At 52.5% G+C, this 24848-nt stretch overlaps 1 protein-coding gene across 3 annotated transcripts in view; it reads left to right on the top strand.

Moving 5' to 3' along the window:
• The window catches only part of FLNB (filamin B), an 89525-nt gene that overhangs the window by 7064 nt on the left and 57613 nt on the right, over nucleotides 1–24848 (top strand). For all 3 annotated transcript variants that reach the window (XM_065845560.2, XM_065845562.2, XM_065845561.2), the window contains exons 2-3: nucleotides 9686–9787; nucleotides 11339–11763. In XM_065845560.2, the coding sequence (XP_065701632.1) occupies nucleotides 11415–11763 (349 nt within the window). In that variant the 5' untranslated portion in view covers nucleotides 9686–9787; nucleotides 11339–11414. The remainder of the gene's footprint in view (nucleotides 1–9685; nucleotides 9788–11338; nucleotides 11764–24848) is intronic.

Raw genomic sequence — 24848 nt, forward strand, 5'->3', positions numbered from 1 at the left:
CGCTACGCACGATGATTCCTCGGCTCCCTGCCTCCCACCCAGCGCAGCTCTTGGGGCTTGGGGACTGTGAGCGAACCCTTTGCGTGCACCAGATTTACGTGATTTCCTTGCTGTGGCTTTGTGGGGTTTTTTTGTTCTTTTTCTTTTACCAAAACATGTATTTTTATCAAGATACGTTTTTATCAAGTTAACCTAACACCTCGTGTTGCTGGTGCCGCGCTGGCCGGGCGGTACCGCAGTGTCCCCGGCCGGGCGGGTGGCGGTAGGTGGCAGCATCGGCGAGTGTTTAACAGCGGGGGGGGACCGGGACCCTCCCCTGCCCCAGCCAGGCCCGGCTCACCCGGGGCCACCAACATGATCGGGGATGGAGCAGCTCTGCTGTGGGGACAGGCTGAAAGAGCTGGGGTGTTCAGCTGGAGAAGAGAAGCTGCGGGGAGACCTTATTGTGCCTTTGAGTGGTTAAAAGGGGCCGATAAGAAAGATGGGGACCGACTTTTGAGCAGGTCCTGTTGTGATAGGACAAGGGGTGATGGTTTTAAACTAAAAGGGGAGATTCAGGCCAGGCATGATGAAGAAATTGTTGCCCCTGAGGGTGGTGAGAGCCTGGCCCAGGTACCCAGAGAGGTGGTGGATGAACCATCCCTGGAGACATCCCAGGCCAGGCTGGACGGGGCTCTGAGCAACCTGAGCTGGTGAAGATGTCCCTGCTCATGGCAGGGGTGGCACTGGGGGAGGTGGGAAAGTCCCTTCAACCCCACCTATTCCATGATTCTATGATATAGATACAGCAGCCTCAGATAAGTGGCTTTATCTGTGCAGCTGTGCTGATAATGTGGGTCGCAGCAGGTTGGAGGTGATCCAGCTGGGGCTGGATGCTACGTGGGAGCCCCACAGGGGCCTGGCAGTGGGACCCCACCGGTGCCGGGCAGGGCTGCAGGAGCCTTGCCAAGCGCTGGTTGTCACCGCTGCCCTCCCAGAGGCACTGGCTGCTGGAGGGGCACAGCAGGGCGGCCTCCCCAGCACCTCCCATAGCCCTTGTTTGCTTTTGGCCTCTCTGAGGCTTGAGCCTGGGAAGGGAGGTGGCAGCAGCTCCTCTGGGGACCAGAAACCTGGTTTGCAACACACACCAGCAGGGCCAGGTGTCCCCACAAGGAGCCCCCATCTCCTGCTCTCCTCACGGCAATCGTCTTTTCTTTTTTGTTGAACTTTCTATGTAAAAGTTTTGCTCTGTTCTGCATGGACTTTGATCCTTTTGGCAGCAGCCATGGCTGGCTGGCAAGTTCCTGGTATGACTGTGTCTTAAAGCATCGAGCTAATTGGGGTGTGCGCCAGCACACCTGTGTTATCTCTGTCAATGGGAGCAGGAGCTGGGAAGAAGCCACAGCAAGAGCCCTCGCTCCGGTGAGAAAAGCACAAATCTGTCTGTTAACACGCCTGTCTGGCACGGGCACGGTGATACTGGGAGCTCTGACAGGCACAATAAGGTCTCCCCGGAGCTTCTCTTCTCCAGCTGAACACCCCAACTCTCTCAGCCTGTCCCCATAGTAGAGCTGTTCCAGCCTCGGGCTGTTTCTGTGGCCCTGTATCTCAGTCTTCCTCTCCCTTCTCTAACAGCACCATTGCAGCAATGGGGCAGCTGGGACTAAGGCATGGTGACCACCTTCAAGAAGGGTCTCAAGCCGTTCCTCAGCCCTGTTGTCCCATGACATTTTGCTCTTGCTCACTCTGATTAGCAGAACCGGGCTTCGTGGGTCTCCTTTTATCCCCCTCTGTCACACCAGCCTCTCTGCTGCTGTTTTACCTGCGGGGAGCCACGATCCGTGGACAAAGACGAGGTTCCTCGCTGGGAGCTCTGCACCAGGTGGCTGGCGTGAAGTACGGTGCCAGCTCCCGCACCGTGGCTGAGCTGCCCTTTGAAATGCGCTCTTCTTTGATTGAAAAGGATCTATTTTTACTTTTCAGTCCTTTTCAATCAGCCAGCGTGCGGCCGGGTTCATTCTTGATATTATCTGCCTTTTCGTGTCTCTGTCACGAGCAACAAATGGCACCAGCTGCCCAGGTATCTCATCAGGAACGCCTTTCTGATGCCATCTTCTCCTGGTGGCATACTGGTTATTGCTATTTTTTTTAAGCTGGTGAATTTGGAGCTGCTTCTCCAAATCCAGGAATCACTGCTGCAGGACAAGCAGGAACACGGGAACTACAAGTTCTGCCCTACAAGGCAAGAGCAGAGCCAGAGCAGAGCAGGGGTCCCCGTGAGCAAATCTCAGTTTTTAGGAAAAGTTCACACCCGGAAAAGCCCCTAGGAATAGGCAAGGCACAGATCGTGCCGTGGCGATGGGTGATCTGCTCAGCTTTCTTCCTGCCTTGTTTTCTCCCATCTAGGGGCTCCAGTTTCTCCTGTCAAACCCCATGGAGACGTCCCTGGACACCCAGACCCCCGTTGCTGCTGCCGGGACACACGGCCCAGGGTTTCCGAGCTGCCACCCTGGGGTGGCGTCTCCCATTATTTTCTGGGACAGCAGTAACACCCTGTCCTTCACCCCGGCTGGTGCTTCTTACACCCGCCTCCGCCTTTCCTCCCGGCGCGGTGTTGCTGGGCAGAGCTCAGCCGCGGGACATTGTTTATGCGGCAATATATTAACAGCAGAACTGACAACTGCGCGGGGGGGACGGTGGCTCGAGGCTGGTGACTGCTGGCCAGGTCCAAGCGCTTTTTTTCCACCCTTTATTATTCCTCATTCTCACCCAAATCAATGCGAAGCTGCCCGCAGAGGCCTCTCTGCCATTCCTTCTGGCTCTGCAGCATGTTTGGAGGGTTAGCTCACTTTCCAGCAGAGAAATGCCCCCAAATATATGGCCTCACATATACAAGCTTTTATGGAGGAAGTTAAATGCTCTGATTGCTTGGCTGGATCAGGCCCAGGCTGCCAGCACCGGGCTGAGCAGCACAACAATGCACGGCCCCTGTCTCCTGTGGGCCAGCCAAGGCTTATCAGCCTGCGGAGGGGCTAATGACATTGATTGCAAAATGAGTCAGGAAAGGCTTCTTATGCAAGATTTCTGTCTGGGAATATTTTTGTGAGAAATGTTTAATAAAAGAAAGGAGAGTGACTTCACCCTTTTGCAGAAATCGCGTCAATTTAAAGTGCTGGGGGGTTGTTTTTGGCGGATTATTCACCATCATGAGAACGCCGCAATGGGGACAGTGGGTGCAAGCGCTGCACAGCATCGTGCTTTTCTCCTGGACCGGTGGGATGTGCCTGTTGTCACTCTGTGTGTGTTGTCACTCTGTGTGTTGTCACTCTGTGTGTGTTGTTACTCTGTGTGTGTTGTTACTCTGTGTGTTGTCACTCTGTGTGTTGTCTCTGTGTGTCGTTACTCTGTGTGTGTTGTTACTCTGTGCGTTGTTACTCTGTGTGTGTTGTTACTCTGTGTGTTGTCACTCTGTGTGTTGTCTCTGTGTGTTGTCACTCTGTGTGTTGTCACTCTGTGTGTTGTCTCTGTGTGTTGTCTCTGTGTGTTGTTACTCTGTGTGTTGTCTCTGTGTGTTGTCTCTGTGTGTTGTCACTCTGTGTGTTGTCACTCTGTGTGTGTTGTTACTCCGTGTGTTGTCACTCTGTGTGTTGTTACTCTGTGTGTTGTCTCTGTGTGTTGTTACTCTGTGTGTTGTCACTCTGTGTGTTGTCTCTGTGTGTTGTTACTCTGTGTGTTGTTACTCTATGTGTTACTCTGTGTGTTGTTACTCTGTGTTGTCACTCTGTGTGTTGTCTCTGTGTGTTGTCACTCTGTGTGTTGTCACTCTGTGTGTTGTCTCTGTGTGTTGTCACTCTGTGTGTTGTTACTCTGTGTGTTGTTACTCCGTGTGTTGTCACTCCGTGTGTTGTCTCTGTGTGTTGTCACTCTGTGTGTTGTCTCTGTGTGTTGTCACTCTGTGTGTTGTCACTCTGTGTGTTGTCTCTGTGTGTTGTCACTCTGTGTGTTGTCACTCTGTGTGTTGTCTCTGTGTGTTGTCACTCTGTGTGTTGTCACTCTGTGTGTTGTCTCTGTGTGTTGTTACTCTGTGTGTTGTTACTCCGTGTGTTCTCACTCTGTGTGTTGTCACTCTGTGTGTTCTCACTCTGTGTGTTGTCTTTCTGTGCCTGTTGTCACTTGTGCATCGGCATTCGCATCCGCGCGGCCCAGCAACCTCCCCCTTTGGCTGCACGTAGGTCAACAGTTCTGTTTATGTCACGCAAAAGGGCTTTGGTTTGTTTGAAAAATATACCCTGGCTCCCCTGGAAAGCGTTTTCCTTGCTATGCTTCGTGCAGCTGTCCCGAGGAGGCGCTTGGCCACCCCTCTGTGGTCAAACACGACTCTTCATCTGCACCCCAGGTTAAAACAACTCCCAAAGAGTAACCAGGAACACCTGGAATCTCGTGCAGCCCACGAGCTCTGGCAGATGTGAGGTGTTTTATTCTGATTTCAAACCGCCACTCCTGCAAACCCCAGCTCGTGGAGTAAAAGCATAAGAAGCTCAAACTCCGAAAAAAATGGGCACGGCGTTGTAGGAAGGGAGCCCTGGTTGCTCTGGATGCAAACACAAGCAGTAGGTAAAGCTGGAAGAGAGCAGAGCAAATGTCTCATGAGGCCCGTGCCTGCGGTATCTGATCGGGGCAGGGAGCCGCGATTAGCTGCACACTGGAGCATTGTGTGGCTTTGTGTCGGATCTGACTTCCCAGGTCGTGAAGTCAGATCCTGAGTTATTTTAAAAATGCCTTGCTATTTCCAATTGGTGTTTAACTTTGTGTTTGGTATGTCAAGTCGTGTTTGTTCGGGTGAACCGTGTTTGGCCATCGCCGCGCTGCTGGCGCTCGGTGCGGAGCGGGCGCTGCCGTGGGGGGGTCTGCACCGCGGGCATCGTCCGCAGGCACCGACACAACTTCTATGGGGATTTTGCAAGGAAAAAGGTGCCTATCCATGGTTGCGAGTATACATTCCTCGCTTAAAACCATCTGCATGAATTAGATGTAAAATTAAACACCCTGCAGCAGTTTGTCAACCAGAATACGTGAATGTAGAAAAATAGGTGAACCTTGAAAAACAGAAGAACTTTGTGGCATTTCCATAGGAACGAGCAGCAAGGGTACTGTGGACAAAGAAACGAGGGGAATTCCTCGGAATGCCCTGTCCTTGCTCTTCCAGTATGGCTTCCTAAATGGGTTCCAGTTTGGTTGTCCTCCCCGATTTCAGCTGCCGCAGGACAGCAGACGGCAGGACCAGCTTTGCTCTGGGGCCACTTACAGCCCGTGCCAAAGCCCGAGCTTTAAATCCCAGCTGCGAGTCCCTCCAGGATCCAAAGCAACAGCAGCACTGTGAGTTCTGGCGAAGCACGGTGTTTGCCAGATGGATGGCTGCTTCTGGCACCGGTTTCGGCTTCTGGATACACACGTAATACAGCAAGACATATATATACACATATATAATGCAGCAAGACCTCTATATACAGAAGAAAAATTATATTCTTCCAGACACAGACAGATGGAAAAAATGCCCCAGACACAACTGCAACTACAAGCAAATGTTGCCTAAATAGACTTTCGAATGATAAATTCAAATACAAATTCCAGGACACAGTCTTGTGTTTTTCAATGTATTTCAATGTATTTTTACGCCTAAAGACATCGCTCTGTCCAATTTGGACTGAACTGCTGCTGCGTGCTCTCGTATCGCTGTCTTCCCCAGACAACGGAGGTAGGAGGGAAAAGAAGGTGGAAAAACTCAGAACAAGTTGTATCAAACAACCTTGCCAATATTTGTGTCATGCAGAGCTCCTTCGCCTTCTATAGAGCTGCTGAATAAGGAAAACGCAACCCATGACGCAATCCATTGAATTCATGCTTTGACTTGAACGACTTGTCTTGGTTTTGCTTTGCTTGGTAGGGATCACGGTAACGAAAGGAGGGGCTTAATGACTACTTGATCAACCGAGAAGAAACGCTTCTGTTGTCTTTTAAAACTCAACAAACAGTGTACCGGGAGAAGAAAATGCGCGGTGTGTTTGGAAATGTGATGTGGGAGAGCGGGTGCTGCTCCCGGGGCCCGGCCGTGCCAGCATCGGTGCCGCCGGCTGCGCAGAAATGCCATTTATGGTCACTTAGTCATGAAATCCCAGCGAGTTACGGTGTCCGCAGCTTCTGAAAAACCAAACCTTTAACTACGTTGAGTCTCGGCTTCTTTGTCTGCAGCGTCCCTGGCTGAGGGCTGGATTAGCAGCCCAGTCTCCCCGCGGTGCTGCGGGGATTAGCATCTGCACAGTGTTTTCAATGTGCTATAATTTATTGTATGGCGTTTGTTGCAGCGCATAATGCTGTCCTGTGTTTGGATAAGGCTATTACGTGCCAAAAACTTATAAATCTTTAAAATCTCCTGATAAATTTCTGATTCTGGCTGAGCGCTGTAGCCCATGCCCCAGTTACTCCCTTTCCAAGCCATTGCCCTGACAACTCCTGAGCTTCAATAACCCTGGGGTACGAACCCTCAGGTGCTGCGGCTTTGACAGAAGCTTTTGGGAAGGATGGATGCATCGAGCTGGCTTTTCACCACCCATTTCTGCTGAGATGTGACGCATCTTTAAAGTCATTTGTGTGGGGTTAGTTGTAGTCTGGGAAAAAATCAGTGCTCCTCGTGTATTCGCAGCACCACTGAAATCTTTAAAGGATGACGTTTCCAGTGGTCCAGATCCTCAGAGAGGCGAGAACTGAACCATAATCTGCTGGTCGTGGAGAAAAGCCCTTCCACCTGTGAAGCCTCAGCCCTGAACGGCTGGTCCCTGCTCTAAGCAAACTGTGCAGATGTTGGATTAACATTTGATATTAATTCCAATTCTTGTGCATTCATGAAGAAAGAGAGCTGTTGCTGAATAACGCATCAAGCAGGGAACACGTACAGCGTCCCAAATGTCCTGGATCACTCATAAATAGCCCATGATTCGGAGGAATCCAAGAACGTATCATCACATGAGCCCGTGATAAAGCTGATTAGCCCGGATGGCCCTCAGCCTTCGTTAGTCACCCCGTCATGCGCTGCCTGGCCACTGATGTCAGCGGGGGCCCCGCGCCGCCGCTCCCCACACCCGCCTGCTTTTGCAAGCCCGGCTTAACCAGACCTTTCCTGAGTGAGACAGCCAGTGGTCGGAGCTGGTCCTTCCCCTTACTATGGGGATGCTCCATAAAACTAACGGCAATGTCCACTGTTGAGCCACACAGGACGCTCCCAGGGCCACGACAGATGTGATAAATAGTCTGTGATTAAATTTCCATTAAAGATTAAATTTCCATTAAAGATTATCACAGAGTCCGGCAACAGCAGCAAGACCCATCAAGGCCACCCAACATTTACTTTTACACTTTAAATTGTGCTGCTATTTTTTCTCCTGCCTCCGAAGCAACTCCATGCAAATCCACAGAGCCTGATGCTGGTTTGAGAGACGTTCTTCAATGTCTTCTTGCTAAAATAGCCCAGATGCCACTACCATCCATTCCAGTTGTCAGATGCAAAATATTCTGTGCGTTTCTGTGATAAAACAGTAAGTATGTGGCAGGGGAAGACCTCTGCTGCTGAATAAACAGGGTCTTTTTAAGCCCAGCCTTGCAGCGAATTATCATAAAGAGGGAGGAAGAGTATTTTTAAAACAGTGGAAAGAAAAAAATCAATGCTATTTTTGCAACTGCTTATAGAGAACCAAGAGAACATGACAGTGTTCTTCCTTCCCTATATCTGCGTCTAGTGAGCAAAGGAAGAGCTGGGATGGGGAGATCTTGGTCATACAGGACAATTCAAAGGAAAAATGTATCGGCCCCAGAGGGCAGCGCTGAAATCCCCCTCCCTCTCTGCACATATACATCCATCCACACAAACATCCACCCGTATAAATATACACATAAGGTATTTCTGGAAGGCATACATTAATTCATTTGTAATAATATACAGTACCAAGAATGTATGCCAGTGAGTATAGATCCACGAGTTCGCTTGTTTTTACTTCTCTGCCTCCTGATGAAACTTGAAACACATGTTCACTTGTGTTAAAGTGTCTTCCAACTTCAGTTCAAAGGAAAGCCAGTTTTTCGGGCCAAATGACCCCAGCAAGAATCCGATCACGGAGCTGCACAGGGAGACTCTCTCATCGGTGGAGGAGGACAAGGCGTCGATGCCAGCAAAGCTGCCGGCACCGTGGTCACTGTCACAGCGGTCACTGTCACAGATGGTGCCACCCTCATGGCAGCTCCAGGGGATGAGGTCTCTCCTGATCTCAAACCCCCGTGCAGGAGATGGGGTGCACGCAGGGGCTGACGGACAGATGGATGGACGGAGAGATGGATGGACAGATGGACGGACAGATGGATGGATGGATGGATGGATGGATGGATGGATGGATGGATGGATGGATGGACGGAGAGATGGATGGACGGATGGATGGATGGATGGATGAACAGATGGATGGATGGATGAACAGATGGATGGATGGATGGACAGATGGACGGACAGATGGACGGACAGATGGATGGATGGATGGATGGATGGACAGATGGATGGATGGATGGATAGATGGATGGATGGATGGAGAGATGGATGGACAGATGGACGGACAGATGGATGGACGGATGGATGGATGGATGGATGAACAGATGGATGGATGGATGGATAGATGGATGGATGGATGAAGTGGTGCAAAACCACTCGCAGAAACCACTGTCCTCAGGTATGCAGAGCATATCTTTGCACAATACGTTGTTGGGATGAAAATTTTCTTTGCTGGGTCTATGGAAAAAATGACCTTTACTGAAAATTTTACCTAAATACTTGAGTTAAAAACTAAGCTCCTGATGCCGATTCTGCCTTTTTCCTGTTTGATTTTTATTCCCTTATTTTTGTTACAGAAGAAAAACAAATGGCTGAACCTTTAACTTCCAGTGTGCCAAGGGCACAAAACTATATTAAGGAGAGTGTGCATTACGAGGTGCAGGAGTGGGGAGGGACTGAAATTAAAATGTTATAAGCCATCAGGCCAAAGTGGCCGCTCCATGAGCATCTCTGCAAAGATGAAGCAGAGGACGGGGGGGCGAAGCCCCTGCGGGAAGGCTCAGCTCGTGTTTCCAGGCTGTGCCCGTGGCAGAGCTGCTCGTGGAGCCACAACCTGCCCACGGCACCTCCACGGCCCGACGCCGATTGCTTCTGTAAATCCCATCCCTCGGTTCAAGTCAGTTTGTATTTGAATCCTTCTTGCTGCTGGGCTTAATAATTTGAGGAGAGGGCAGGGGCTGCTGTGCCATGGTACACCCCATCATTTCAGTATATTGAATCTGATCTCTGATTGCTTTGATTGTTCTAAAAAGGGATGTGAAGCTGGTTGGGGAGCAATGGAAGTTTAGGCATAACTCCCGCTTTACCTCACCTTTATCTTTGCTTCTCTCTTGTTTCCTAGTGAACAAATTTATCTAGTATAACTTAGTCTGAGGGAAGGAGCTATTAGGACACTGGAGAGAAACCACAGTGCCACAGTTTACTAAAGGCATTAGAATAAAACCCCTGAAAGAAAATAATTTGACATCCGTATTCTGATTTCAGTGGTGAGCTGCTGCGGTCATTTAATTAAATTAGACTTTATCGATTGTTTTTTAATGGATTTCTTTTCTCTGACAGACTCCCGCATCTTTCAGTGTGGCGGCATTGGTGTAAATAGATACACACGCGTACCCTGCACCGGACATCGGCGGAGCAGCCCCGGGCAGCACAGCCCAGACTGTAAGTGTGCGCGGGACCAGCGCCGAAGGGAGGGCGAGCGGGTGGGCACCGGCTTCCCTCGGGACAGGGACACGCAGGGACACGTCGCCGCAGCTTTCACCGGCCTGGTAAGCATCAGGAGGTGTCTCGGCAGCCCGCACGAAGTCGGCATGTAGCAACGGCAGCCGGGGTAGTTCTGTTGACTCTTTGCTGTCATCAAATGAGTCAGCGTCAAGTCACAGTCTAGTACATCGGCAGGGAGTGGCACGCCAGGAAATCAGTCACAGAGGTGGGGGGAGGAAAAAAGGAGAGGAGCCCCCGAGAATTCACGCCTAACTTGACTGCTTTTGAAGTTCCTACTCTTTTTGACACGGTTGATAAAGTCGTGTGTTATCAGCATGGTGTGCTACCCCTTAGCAGTGTGTTGCATCTTGTACGAGCACAGTCAGGCTCACCCGACTCCGGCTGTACTTTGCACAGTGCTCCTGATGGCTGCAGTGTGTTACAGGCGTGCAGCAATGAGCCCTTCCCAGCCCACGGAGATCAGGCTCCGCTGGGCTCTGCCGCAGACATCTGCGCTGTGCAGGGCCCAGCACTGGGTCACCCACCCACGGCTGCATGTACCCCTGCTGCTCCCTGCCCGGGGGTGTCACCTCCGCTACACGCGGGTGCTGCGCTGGGTGGGTGGGCACAAGCGCAACGGGGTCTGTGCTCCTGTTTGCACTGTGCGGTTTGGTTGTGTTGGTGGTGCAAGGGGCTGGCACGCCTGGCCATACACTAACGCCAGGGGAGTTGCACTGCTGTGCACCAGTGCTGGGGGATCTGCGGTGCAACGCGCCCTGCGCTCCTGCCTGTGCCCCGGTGCCAGGTGAGTCATAGAACAGTTTGGGTTGAGGGACCTTCCCAGCTCCCCCAGTGCCACCCCTGCCATGACAGGGACATCTTCACCAGCTCAGGTTGCTCAGAGCCCCGTCCAGCCTGGCCTGGGATGTCTCCAGGGATGGTTCAGCCACCACCTCTCTGGCCAACCTGGGCCAGGCTCTCACCTCCCTCAGGGCCAACAATTTCCTCCTGATGTCTGGCGTGAATCTCCCTCCTTTAGTTTAAACCATCACCCCTTGTCCTGTCTGTCCCCATCTTTCCTATAGGCCCCTTTTAATTACTCCGGTGTGTGCAGCGGTGCCCCGGGGGCCGCTCCCCAGCCCCGCCCGGTGCTCCGGCCAGGTGAGGGTCGGTCCAGCAGGGCCCCCCGGGGGCACCGTCCCCGCCGGGGAACGGATCTCCGGGCGTGCTCCCAGTACAGTACAGTACAGCCCAGCCCAGCCCAGCCCAGCCCGGCCCAGCCCCGCAGCCCCCCCGCGGGCGGCCCCGGCGGGGCAGGGGAGGCTGATGCAGCCGAGGGCGGTGCCGCTCCCGGCGGATAAAGGCCGGGCGGCGGCGCGGGGCCCGCGCAGAGCCGGGGAGCGGAGCAGCAGCGCGGGGCGGGCGGGCCGAGGCAGCGGGGGCGGCGGGACCAGCGGCACCGGGCGCAGCAGCAGGGCCACCGCTGAGCTCCGCGCTCCCTCCCCGCAGGCGGGCGCGGCCGGGCGGGGCGCGGGCGGAGCGGACCGCGGAGGAGGCGGCCGAGGGGGCGGAGCGGGGCCGCGCCATGAGCACGCAGGCGCGGGGCCAGGGCGGGCGCAGAGCGGCCGATGCGGACGGCGAGATGCCGGCGACCGAGAAGGACCTGGCGGAGGACGCGCCCTGGAAGCGGATCCAGCAGAACACCTTCACCCGCTGGTGCAACGAGCACCTGCGCTGCGTCAACAAGCGCATCGGCAACCTGCAGCACGACCTGAGCGATGGGCTGCGCCTCATCGCGCTCCTGGAGGTGCTCAGCCAGAAGCGCATGTACCGCAAGTACCACCAGCGGCCCACCTTCCGCCAGATGCAGCTGGAGAACGTCTCGGTAGCCCTTGAGTTCCTGGAGCGGGAGAGCATCAAGCTGGTCTCCATCGGTGAGTGCATCCCCAGAGGGTGGTTTTTGCCGTTTTTTTTCTTCTTCTTGCTCTTATTGTGCTTTTCTCCCTGTGCGGGACCTTCGCTCCGCAGCGTGCGGGCGGGCGGGCTCGGGGCGCTGCGCGGCCGCGCTCCCCGGGGCTGCGGGCTCGGGAGCTGAGCGGTTGCTGCTCCTTCTGTCTTTGAAGAGCAAGCTCTGGGGGTGCAGCACAGCACTGGTCTGGAGTTGCGTGTGCGGTGTCTGCCGTGGGGTTGCCCCGCAGCCCGGCCGTTGGGACTGGCAGTGTTCTACTAAGAGCTTCTCCCTTAGTCAGTTTCATAGGTGAAGCTTCGCTTTCAGGCCTTTCCCTGAAGACGCCCAGTGCCAGAGCACGATCTCTCCCTGGGCAGCCAATTTCCCCAGGCACTGACCCTTCCAGCAGCCCTGGTGGGAGATGCAGCTGGGGTGATGCTCACCCCAGATGGGTCTGACTGGGGGTGCTGGTGGGTGCTGGAGTCTGGCTCTCATGGGGTGAGCCACAGGGAGATACACCCTACCATAGATACTAGAGGAGTGTGAGCAGACTTTTCTTCCTCGTCAGAGCCCAGCAGAGGATGCCAGTGCCCGGATTAGCATGGGTGCTTGCCTAAATGCAGTTGCAGCTTTTGAACAGGATTGCACTTTTTCCTTAATCCTTCTGCTTTGGTAGGTCCTGGGTAGACAATGTACAAGGGTCACTGCTAGCTCCAGGAGATACGTGGGTTGAGCTCATGCCTGCCCTGGCTGGGACTGGGCTTGACTGTCCATGCTGTACCGGAGGGTGCGATTGCTGGGTAACTGGTGGTCTGCTGGGGAAAGTAAAGCTGTTGGCATGCAAGCGAAATTGCAGATGATCCCTCAGGAATGCATGTGGTGACCGTTTGGGGAATAGCTCAGGTGCGGCCACAATGCAGTCTGTGAAGCAATAATTTGAATGCCTGAGAGGTCTCTGGGAAGGAATGTGAATGCCTTTTCTAGCTCTTTGCCAGATAACTCTAATTACTGCCTCCTGATGACTCTGGCCTCAATGAATTGCACAGCTGAATTTGGGTGAGTGCAGCTTTGCTCAGTTGCCTCTTGGCCAAGGTGAAAGCTGTTTTACTTTGGAGGCTTTAGCTACAATAGCAAGAAAATACAAGCTTTTACAGCTTGGGAGAGACTGGGCCCTCTCTGGCCACCTGTGGCTGGGTGGGGTAGGTGGATACCTTCTGTTTCTCACTACTGGTGTGTAAAACCAGCTTTGGGCAAGTGAGGACTGTTGAGTCCCGAGTGCCTGATTATCGTCTTGGGGGAAAACAGCTCTGGTACTTGCAGCTGGGAACAGAGCTGGTGCTAATTATTTACTCAGAGAGGCATTCCCTTTGCACACAGAGGGGTTGGAGTCGCAGCTGCCGACTCCTGGGCTGAGCTTGTTTTTGCGAACATCAGAGCTCACCTTTCCTCCTCAGCCACTGGAATAGCTCCTTGGCAGCCACAGCATGAACACCAGGCCGGTGCTTCCCTCCTGCTGTATTGTTTGCCATAGAAAAATGTTGCTGCTCCAGCTGCCTTCCTATTTGTTTGTGGGACTTCCCGAGGGCTGCGGGTTTGGGAGATCAAGGTTAGTCCGGTCAGGCCCGGCTTCCAGCAGCTTCATTTGTAGAAGTGCTGCAGCAGCACAGCTCCCTTACGGGATTAGGCTGAGCTGCAGGGTGGCTGTAATCATTAAAGACTTGTCTAACTGTCGTGCAGTTTATTTGCAGTGTGTTAACTATTAAAAAACAAACCAACAACCAAACAAACCCCCCAAAAAACAACCCTCCCAACTCCTGTGGCTTTGGAGAACGCAATGGCCGTGGTTCCTATGGCGCCTTTGCCATTTCGCAGCCTCTGCACAAAGGGGTTTACAGCTCCAGCCGTGCTGCGCCACCAGAGCCAAGTGACAGCACAGGAGCCCTACTATATGTACAGTCCCGGATAAACTGAACCACTCCTGAAAAAACATCCTGAACGCTCTTTCCAAAAATGATGTTCAAAGCAAGCCTGGCGGTTTTCTCCTGGGTTGGGCAGACACCGCATCGCTGGGATCGCTGCCTTCCCCCAGTGCCTTTCTCCCCGCGGGTTCTGAAGAACTTGGGGCTTGGTTTTTATTTCTAGTTTTTAGTCTCTTCTCTGAACAAAACCGAGGCCAACAAGGGGTCTGGAGTATGTACCAGTTAAAGCTTTTAGGTAGAGAGCTTCTATGGCTAAGCTGGTTTTTGGGGGCTGGGGTGTTTAGGGCCAGCTCTGAGCCAAATCAGCCAGGAAAACCTGACAGCTGCAGCTGCTGGATTTCTGGCATTAATAATGCCATCAGACCTCTGATAAGTGGATGCAGTGCCTGTTCCAGTTATTATTTAACTTCCAGGAACATTTTAGAAGCCGTGTATTATGGCTCAGCTACTGCTACTGTACTACAACCACACTCAAGCATTTTCAGGAGCAAGCTTTTGGCATTCGGTTTTTGTCCATTTAAACTAAGTCTGCCTATACGCAGTTATAATTTATAGTGTTTGACCACAACCCTTTCTAGACGCAGAGCTGAGTCCAACCTCTCCTGCTGCTGTTACCTCGTGTTTAGTCTCTGCTCAGAGCCTGTTGGTAGTTTCAAGATGCTTTTCTTCTGGGCATGAAGCGCTTTCAGTGCAGACGTGACCGCGTGCGTGGTCTACTGTAAAAATGGGCATAAAGCACGTAGGTGCTTTGTGCCATGCAGTGAAGATGGGGTTGAAAGTTCTGCAAAGTAACGCTGTTAGGGCAGGTGACCTGAACACGAAGGAGTCTCCTGCTCCACAGGCGGTGGTTGCTGAGTGTTAACAAGTGTTAAGTCTGGCTTTTTGTTGGCCTGCTAGACTGAGATAATTGCAGATTCCTGGGTGCTGAGTGGCGTGTGGCGTGACAGGCGCTGCGGAGTAGGACGCCAGGAATGCGGAGCACAAGGGCTTTGCTCTTGGCTGAAGGCGCTGACCCACTCTGCAGATTACTTTGTGCCTTGGTAAAAGCCGTAGCAGAAGGCACTGAAGGGGGGTTGAAGCTAATTTGGCACTGAGCTTGTCCCTAGAAACCCTGATACCATGCAGTAGGAGTCGACTGATCCAGCTTGGAAACAGAGGGCTGCAGTGCCTGAAGCCTGGCAGGCCGTTTGGGGCTGTTCTCTGCCAACCTGCTCCCAGTTTTTCTCCTGGCAGGTCCCAGGTGGGTGCTTTGGGGCTTCTTGGAGCCTGTTGGCTGTGTTCTTGTGGCCGCTGCTCACCCGGTGTCCCCGTGTTGCTGGCACACACAATCCCAGAGTGTCAGGGGTTGGAAGGGACCTGGAAAGCTCATCCAGTGCAATCCCCCCGGAGCAGGAACACCCAGCTGAGGTTCCACAGGAAGGTGTCCAGGCGGGTTTGAATGTCTGCAGAGAAGGAGACTCCACAACCTCCCTGGGCAGCCTGGGCCAGGCTCTGCCACCCTCACCAGGAAGAAGTTTCTTCTCATATTTAAATGGAACCTCTTGTGTTCCAGTTGGCACCCATTGCCCCTTGTCCTATCACTGGTTGCCACTGAGAAGAGCCTGGCTCCATCCTCCTGACACTCCCCCTTTCCATATTGATCCCCATGAATGAGTCCCCCCTCAGTCTCCTCCAGCTCCAGAGCCCCAGCTCCCTCAGCCTTTCCTCACACGGGAGATGCTCCACTCCCTTCAGCATCTTGGTGGCTGCGCTGGACTCTCTCCAGCAGTTCCCTGTCCTTCTGGAACTGAGGGGCCACAACTGGACACAGTATTCCAGGTGTGGTCTCCCCAGGGCAGAGCAGAGGGGAAGGAGGGGGGCAGGATGGGTGCCGAGTGGCCGGCTGGTTTGGTAGAACCACAATCTTGGATTGCAGCAGTTCAGATTGATCAATCTGAAAACAGTGTAGTTTCTCTTGGCCGTGTTGCGCTTTGAGCAGATAAGCGGGCCGGTCTGGCGTGCCTCCCGGTGTGAGGTGTCACTGGGATCTGTGTCACTGGGATCCAGTGCCAGCCCTGGCTGTAGGAGTGTCATTGGTGTTAAGGTCTCTGGTGGTCCCAAGTCCCACCGCGGTGCCTGGAGGGAGCTGAGCCATGGCCGGAGCGAGATGGGTGAGGATGAGGTTGTAACCGTGGTCTGTTGGTGCTTTTCTTGTGGAGACCTTGGCCTTGATGTCCCAATTGCAGCAGCACTTCTGGGAGGGCTGTCTATTTCTGAGAGAGCCTGACCTGTGTATCAGGAGGGGTTCTGGTTAATGACCGAGTACTTAATGCGTGCATGTGCTCTGAAGACAAAGGTATCTTGACCTGTGAATCCTCTGGCTACCCCTATGAAATCTCATTTTAGCAATATAGTTGAAAACCAACTTCCCTCCCTAGGCTGTTGATACACTCGCTGGAGGGTGACAAAGCTAATCTTAAATTTTTAGAGGAAAACGAATCTCTCCTGAAACTTGGTAAATGTATTGTCTTGTAACACCTAGAGCTAGGTGCTTGAAAATTGGAAAAAAAAAAAAAATAAAATGTATTTTCAGCCTGTATGCACTTGGGGTCTCTCTGTCTCGCTCCAGGTGCTATTAACACATCATAAGGAGGTAGTCAAAATACACTTGCGTTTTGTTTGCCACTTACCTGTGCCCTCCCCGGAGGCTGTTCTCTGGAAGATATCCAGTGTGTCTTGGAAGCAGCTTTTCTGCTTCTTGGAAATGTGACGCTTAATCCTTCCCTTCGAAAATCGTTTCTGATAGACTGGCAGTGGGCCTCTCTGCTGGAGACTGCATGGGGCTTCGGTCCTGAGGGTGCCTGGTCTCCCCAGGACCTTCTGTCTCAATAGCTGGACTGCTGGTCTGAAGAAAAAAGTGGTTTTGCATGTGCTATTTGCTCCAAGTTACAGGAAACTTTAAGGTAGCTTACACAGACTGTTTTACATTCTTTTACATATGAGCGGAAACTTGTAAAGTGATCAAACTTCAGTAAAATTACTTGGGACCAGTTAGGCTAATGTGCTAAACAGCTTTTTCATTTAAGGCACTGGACACTATGCCAGCTATTCAAGAAGGACTGAAGCCTTAACTGCTCCATATTCTAACGCTATGGCCTGTATTGACTTACATGGGGATGTTTAAACCTAAGTGGGTCAGGATAACTCTTTTCCTAGCCTGCAAGTGTAATCTAAGAACGTGGTTAGCCTCGTGTGTGGCCGTGCTTCTGCATTGCCAGCATTGTTCGGTGTCCGCTCCAAGCGATGGGGCGTAAAACAATGATCTCTGAATCCCCCCAGCTGCGGGGGAATTCTGTTTTCTCTCTGCCCCTCAGGAGCAGACTCTGATGTGCGGCTCGTGTGGGACCTGGCCGAGGCTGGACCACTCACGCGTGACGAGCGAGAGCCAAGCGCTGCCTTGCAGGTGATGCTGGTGCCACCAGGGGTCCGTGGTGCTGTGACACTCGCCAGGTCTCTGCCACCAGCACTGGGTGGACCTGCCTGTGGACCTGTCCACTGCCTGGCCCCTGACCTGTGGGTCATGACAATAATGAACATGCAGAGCTCAGTGACCTGAGGTTTGGCTCTGTTAGCACCTGGTGCTGCTGTGCCTGAAGAGCCCGTCCCAGCAGCTGTTGCTTACAGAGCATCAAGCCTGACTTTGGCTCTCAATGAGGTAGCCAGGCTTTCTGGGAGATTTTCTTGCTTTTTCAGTTTGTGTCCTCTGATTGTGCTGTGGGTCCTGTTCCAGAGCACCCGCTCATGGAGAGAGGGAGTCATCTCCATGCAGGTGCACTAAGGTGGTGATGGGCACCCGTGGTAGGTGGGAGTAGGTGAGGATGTGTTGCTGGGATCTGCTTGGAGTCATCTCCATGCAGCTGCACCACGGTGGTGATAGGCACCCGTGGTAGGTGGAAGTAGGTGAGGATGTGTTGCTGGGATCTGCTTGGACTTGGCAATAAAACCAGAATCGGATATTCCAGGTGTGTCTATGCTGGAGGGAGCAGATGCTGCATAGCAAAGTGTTAACTGTTGGGAGAAGAATCCAAACCAAAATATCTATAGTCTCTGCTAGAGCCTTCACCATATGGTGCTACTCACAAGGCTTAGCTTGTTGCAGGCTGAATTAATGCAGGCGGCGTGGGGGGAACAGAACAGATTTGCGCCTTCACGTTGTGTTTGGAGAAATGTGAGCAGCAGTTTCTGTGAAATTACTGTGGCTGTGAAGCCTGTGCTGTCTGCTCCTGTATCTTTTATTGCCTGCTCTGGCAGTGTGTGTGTGGTAGCAGTGGATCCTCGCCCACCCTTCTCGCGAGCACTGCCTGGGGGGGTGAGCAGGGCTGCCCTTGCTCTTCCTGGGAACTTGACCTTGGGTCCAGAGTTGAGTCAACTGAGATCCGAGGTTGTCTCTTCAATGGGATAAGCGAGTTCTGCCTGTTGATTTGAATTAATGCAATGAAGCTCGAGTGAGGATTTTTCCATAGGTCTTGCTTCTGGGGACTTGATGCAGTTTGTTTTTTCCCCACGAGGCCGAAGTTTCTGTAACTCGTGCTCCTGCCTGTTTGTGTTCCTCCTGAGGAAGGATCAGTGCTCTGTCATCTAACAGGGAAAGCACTTTCTTCCAGGTCATCATTAGGAGATGAATCCAACATCCTGAACTCAAAAGCTTTGCAGCGAGTGTACATTGTGGCATAACCATATGGTTCTCTGGGCTCCGACGTGGTTTCTAACCTGTCTGTGAGCCTCGCTTGGTTTTCTGTCCCTCCTGAAACTAACCTTGAGTTTTGAAGGTGTCCACATAACATCTGGTACATCATAGTGAGGGCTGAATTTGCTGTGATGGGCTTTGGCTTCAGCTAATAGATTGCAATTCCTTGTGTAAACACCGTTCTGCCGTAAGCAGTGGATGTCTAACATCTGTAGCGAGATGTATGCAATGTCTGGTTCCTACTGTGCTAGGATATGGCAACTGTAATATAAGCACTTCAAGAATAAACTGGATATTTTTGTGTTTGTGAAGACAAGCTAGGCCACTTCAAACAGCAGCCAAACAAAGCTTTTGCCCAAGTTCCTGGGTAGGCAAGAGCTGCCTTGATTGTCCTCCCTTGTGCGAGTGACAGAGCAGACACTGCCCCGGGGCTGGAGCAGCTGGATCCCACCTCCCCTGCTGTGATGGGCTGGGGGTGTTTGGACCTCCTGCTCGTACTGCCTGGGAAGAAAGTGGCCATGGCTCCCTCATAAACCCTCTGTGAAGAGTGGCCACACGTACAGCTGCACCTTCTGCTTGCTCATGTGGCGTGTCCTCTGAGTCAGGCGATGGTCCTCTGCTGCTCCTCACGACTTGCAGAAGTAGAGAGCTAACCTAATGTGAACGAACCAATAAATACTGAAGGCAATCTCTCAAGCATAAATTGAGTTGAGAATTTAGAGTTGTTTTCTCTGGGTCACTGAAATGCATAGGAATTTTTAGTGATCGCACAATCCCAGAGTGTCAGGGGTTGGAAGGGACCTGGAAAGCTCATCCAGTGCAATCCCCCCATGGAGCAGGAACACCCAGCTGAGGTTCCACAGGAAGAGGTCCAGGCGGGTTTGAATGTCTGCAGAGAAGGAGACTCCACAACCTCCCTGGGCAGCCTCTAGGCTGTAGCCTTCAGGCTGTGACGTTGGTGGTGCCAGAGCTTTGGATCCTCCTTGCAAAGGGACAAGCTGTTTTCACCCAACAGCAGCAGCACGTTGCATGAACCATCCTGCCAGTGTTACCCAGTAACAACACAAAAATGGCTGTGGGCTGCAATGGCACCAGGGGCTGCGGCTCCTTCTCCCTCTCTGCAGGGCATGCTGTAAATCCTGACGCGTTTCTGTGTCAGAGCACTGAATTACTCCAGCATGAGCTGGCCAGGCTGCATGAACACTGGGTCCTCTGAGGGTGAGGTGGGCAGGGACGGACAGACTTCCATGCAACACCCAGCCTGCTGCGAGGGCAACGTTGCGCAAGGGCTGTTGCAGCAGCACCTCCTTGCATTGCAGCCGGCGCTACTCGCATGGTGTGGGCGCTGTGCTGAGCCACCCTCTGCTCTGGCCACGTTGCTGGGGAGGCTCTTGCCGTCTCCTGCAAGGCTGGGTGGGGTGCAGGCGTTTGCACCGCTGGCCACGGGCCGTGGCGGAGCCGCCCTTCCTGCTGGCCCGCGGCCGGCGCCTTTCCACCCGCTCCTCGCGCTGAAGTCTGGGGGGCACTTCAGAGCGCCCGCCTGCGAGATGAGCGCCGCACCGAGCTGTTCGATGTTGCTCCGAAATGCCAGCTCCGGGCTGAGCAGGGGGCGGGATGCTGGTGGCCGGCTCTGCTCCACGACTCGCACCCCACCGGGATTTTGGGCTACTCGTGGCTGCCTGCTGGTTTTGATTAGTTTGTGGCTGCTCTTGTGAGGAGACAATGCATGTGTCTGTATTTCTGAGCCTATATTAAAGGCCACCATCGTGGTTGGTGGGCCTAAAACCAGCTCTAGGTGGCAACTGTGTGCAAACAAGCTTTGGAAGCCTCCTTGGGAGCCCCGCAGCAGAAAGCACCGTGCACAGAGCTGCTCTGAGCAAACACACATGATAGGTGCATCTGAAGGTTATTCAAACACAGAAGAGGAAATACTGTTCCCCTTGGCTAGATACTAATGTGTGCTCTATCTGTGCTTCCTTTAATTGGTATAATTAACTGTTTTACATTCGCTTTTCTCACAACAGCCTTGCAGCGGTAGGTGTAGCAGCTTAACTGGACTTCCTGTAGGCAAATACTGGCAAGCCAGGTCTCAGAGCTGGTTTAGGGCTCAAGGCTAAAACACTGAGTGCATCCTGGAGGTGACTCTTACCTTTGTGCAGATCCCCTCTTTATTGTAAGGTGAGCGACAGCAGCACGTCCCTCTGGACTTGGACCATAGGAGCGAATGCTCAAGCTGGGGGATTTGTGCAGGGTCCTGCAATTGTCTCTGTGTTGCCCTGGCTGGGACTGGCAGTATAGCACCTATACCTTGTATCTGTCATGGTGTGAGATACCCATCTTGGATTAATCTGACTGCTTTTGATCCTCACTACAGAATGGGGAACACTGGCTTGCTAAACAAATTTGGGGTCTAACTGTCGTCTTGATGGTGCAAGATATGAAGTGTTACTTCACCTTCATAGCTAGACGATGAATTTCTGGATGGTTTTCTTCTCTCTGCAAGAATCAGAGCAATTCTACTTGTTGGTCTCCCAAACAACCCGAAGCCCAAGCGCCTTTGGACCCGCTCCAGCACCCGGGTGCTCCTGCAGAGCTGCTGTTTGATGGTGTCACTGCCACAGTGGCTCTGAGCAGTTGTCGCTTGCTCAGCCGTGGCTTGTTATCGAATTCCCCTGTGGGGGGAGAGTTGGTGTCTGAGCAGATTTCGCATACCGGCTGTGGGAAGACTTTGGATGCTAATCGTGTTGTTTCAGCTTTGTTCCGGCTGTTGATTAACAGTGTGGCTGCATGCAAATATCTGATAGTTTATGTAACTGCTTGAACAAGATCAATGATCTAATTAGAAGTCAAATAGAAACAGCTTTAGTTGTCTCTGAGGATTATTTCTCTTGGTAACTCTTTAGGCTTGTGGTAAAAATGCATCTATGAAGAAGCAGAAAAACTAGGCCGGTGACTGCCAGGAAAGTTTGCGGTGGCTCTTGGAAGCGCGGTCACTTCCAGTGCCACGGCCCGAGCTCGGCAGTGCCAGATGCTGTGGTTGCCAGATGTTAGAGCAAAGACATGGAGACTAAACTGGGACCACGGGACCCTCTATAGTGGCATCATCTTGATGCTTTGTGTTTTTTGTAGCCCCATGGTATCTAGTACTGGTCGAAGTGCGTTTGACACTCTTAACAGAGGATGTGTGCTGGCCGTCACATACAGGTGGCCAAAGGGAGGAGGGTGTCCCTTACCACAACCCAGCGCAGCTGCCATCCAAGAAGAACCCGCTGGCAGAGGTTGGCTGCATGTTGATAAACCAGCTCCTGTACTGATAGCGCTGCCCTGCCCTGAGCCGGGTGGTGAGCAGGAGTGAGGACTGCCAGCTCAATCAAGTCACCAAAGGCCAGGCGAGATGTCTACTTGAGGGGCCACAAAACAGGCTACCAGGGAGCATCTGCAGATCCCAGGGCTCACCAGAGATAGCCAGTTGTAGTTTTTGCACCCAAAAAATGTTGGAAAAGCCTGAGTTTGCCTTCTGGTGATTTGGATTCTCCCCCAAAATGTAGGGGCAAAGAAGCGGTAATTCAAGTTCTGCATTCAGCTCGCTGCCACGGCCAAGCCGGGCGCTCATCCCTGCCCTTGGTGCTGTCACAGCAGGTGATTAGCGGCTGCTAAGCGAGCTTTACTGAGCACGCTAATGACTTGCAGACATCTGCAGTTATAGAGATAGGATGTGGGACTCCCAGACAAGGGTATTGCAAAGACACAGTCCCAGAGAATTAATCCCATTGCCGCTGGGTTCCTCACTTGAGTGTATCCCAATAAACTGCTTTCTGGGAGGGGACACTCCGAGCTGCTCTGCTGAAGAAATACCTTTTCTGATAAAGCTAAATAACTAAAAGCTGTGCACCTTTAAGAAGTTTTTAATTGCTAGCAGGAAGAATGAAGTGTTTCACATGAGGTGCTGCAACTATTGGTTGAAAACACTGCCTAAGGCAGAGGAAGCTTGAATATTTTAATTAACCAGCTTTATTACTTAGACATAGGCTTTAACAAGCTGCCGAATATTTCATGCTCTACCTATAAGAAAAGTAGCTCAGGCTTCTCAAGCAGAACCTGGGCAGTAAAAGTATTCAGGCTCGAATGTGGAAGCTAAAAGGAGAGCCCAGTCATCATCTAGGAGTAGGACAAACATCTTTGGCTGTTGTTCTGTCTGGATGGAGGTAATAACATGTTACTAAGCATCTTTCATGGTGAAATGCAGGAGTTGATAACAAAGGAGGTGGCCTAATGCTGTACTTAACCTGGGAGGGGTATGGGAGGTTGGGCAGAGCTGTGTAGCTTCCAATGTTCCTGCAACTATTCCAGCTCCAGCAATATTGCCTCTAGAGCCAGTGCTTTTTTTTGGTTTCTGATGTGTTGCGTTAAAAATACGGAACACAATAGGCTTGCAAATGTGAACAATGTGAGACTGCAGATTAAAACTGAGATCTTGCAGCTGGTGGGGTTTGGGTAGTTGCCTGCACCCCGCTCAGCCAGTGTATGTGCTGGAGAGCCCGTCCTGAGAGCCGCGGGCTTGGCGAGTTGGGAAAGACTTCTGAGAAGCCTTTAGATGGAAGATTTGAAGTCCAGAGAGAGAAAGTGGCATCCCCCCGAGCGCTGGCTGGCTTGGGAATGCCATTGGCAGCCAGAGCCTGTAGTGGCTGAGCAGCTCCCAACAAAGTTGGATTAGGCTGATGGTGTCAAATGAGCTAAGCCGCTCCTACCTCTTGCTAGGAGCAGCTTATGGTGGGAAGAGTGGGGGACAGCGCCCACGGATGGCACCGGACCCACGGTGTGGCAGAGCAGCTGGTGTGATCCAGGGTCCCACGGGACGCTCAGAGCAACGCGGAACTCGCAGATCCCAGGCAGCGCTGCGCCGTGCGCTGGGTTTGGTGGGAGGAGCGGGTGTGCGGTCTGCACAGGCGCGTGTCACGCAGCTGTGGCTGCTGTGTGCTCCAGCTTTACCATTCATCGCATATGGTCCCCTTTAAGGTGCGTAGAGACCACCCGTGCAGGCGGTGCCTCTGCTCCTGTGGTGAAGGCTCCTCTCAAAAGACGTCTGTCCGATAGCGGCTGCCACCGTCGGATGAGTTACCTGGGCCCCAAGCCAAGTGTCTATTCCTTACGTTAGCAGCTTGTAGCTGAAACCATATAAACACCACACTGTCCTGTGTGGGATGTTAAACACACAGGGCTTAAATCTCAGCCATGCAGGGCCAAGCCTTGTGCTATGTGCAGATGGGAGTGTGTTTACTGCTGGGCTGCACAAGTATACAGAAATATGTTCAAACCACTTCACTGCTTCCTCTAGAAAGAGAGGAAAGCTGCTTCCTTCGAGAAGCAGCTGCACGACACTGGATGTTTTGTTATGTAAGGATTGACATTCCAGGAAGAAAGTGGCCATCTTCTTGGACAGCCGATTTCCAGTGGAGGGGAGGATAGGTGTCTGTGTGTGAAAGCTCAGGAAGAATTAACATCTATCTGGCTTACACACAAAGTCGTTAAGGTGTCTTCATAGTGGCCATGGGAAAACAACAGTGTGGGGATGCACAGCGGATGCACATGTTTGTAGCAGCTGTGCAACTGCCCTGAGCGTCCTCACTGCAGATGTGTCACCCCTTCTCGATGGGTGACATTGCCGTGGTGGTGGCCGGAGCTTGGAGACAGGGCAACCACCGATTGCGGGTGTTCCGCACCATCACGACGGTGCTGAACGGCCATGGCCTGGTCGGCCGCGCTCTGGTGGCAGCGTGTGGGCGTAGGGCGGCTTTCGGTGCCGTGTGTTTATACTCCATGCCGTGTGTTTATATCGAGAGTGCGTACTTAAGTCTGAATGTCAAAATGATCTGCTGAAATGGCTCAGATGTTGGGGGGAGGTTTCCAAAGCAGCTGTTCCTATCTACAGCCTGGGTACTATTGCATGTTAGAGATTAATTACCTTTCCTATTGCTTCTCTGGGAAATGGTAGGACAGAGATAACTGAGCTGCTGATAAATTCTTGAGTAACTTTGTCACTAAGCTGCGGAGGGCTATAGAGCATCTGTAACAGGGTATCTGTGCTGTTAGGTGCTCAGAATCAGAGACTATCAAAACCGAGACAAACCATAAATCTTTTGCCTAGTTTAAGTGACTGGCGGGGTGTTTCTCTGATGTGTCACCAACCCTGGACCGCAGAGGATGCTCCGGTCGAGCTCCGTGGTGCTGCAGCGTGGAGTGGAGATGGGCCGAGCCGCGCGGAGCTGCGTGAATGGGGATTTCCTTCGAGCCGCCCTGCGCACACTGAATCACAGGCAGTACGGCGATTCTGGTTTCGTATGGAAAAATTGAATCTTGTTGTATGTT

The sequence above is a fragment of the Patagioenas fasciata genome, chromosome 10, assembly GCF_037038585.1.
Source record: "Patagioenas fasciata isolate bPatFas1 chromosome 10, bPatFas1.hap1, whole genome shotgun sequence".
Taxonomy (NCBI): Eukaryota; Metazoa; Chordata; class Aves; order Columbiformes; family Columbidae; genus Patagioenas; species Patagioenas fasciata.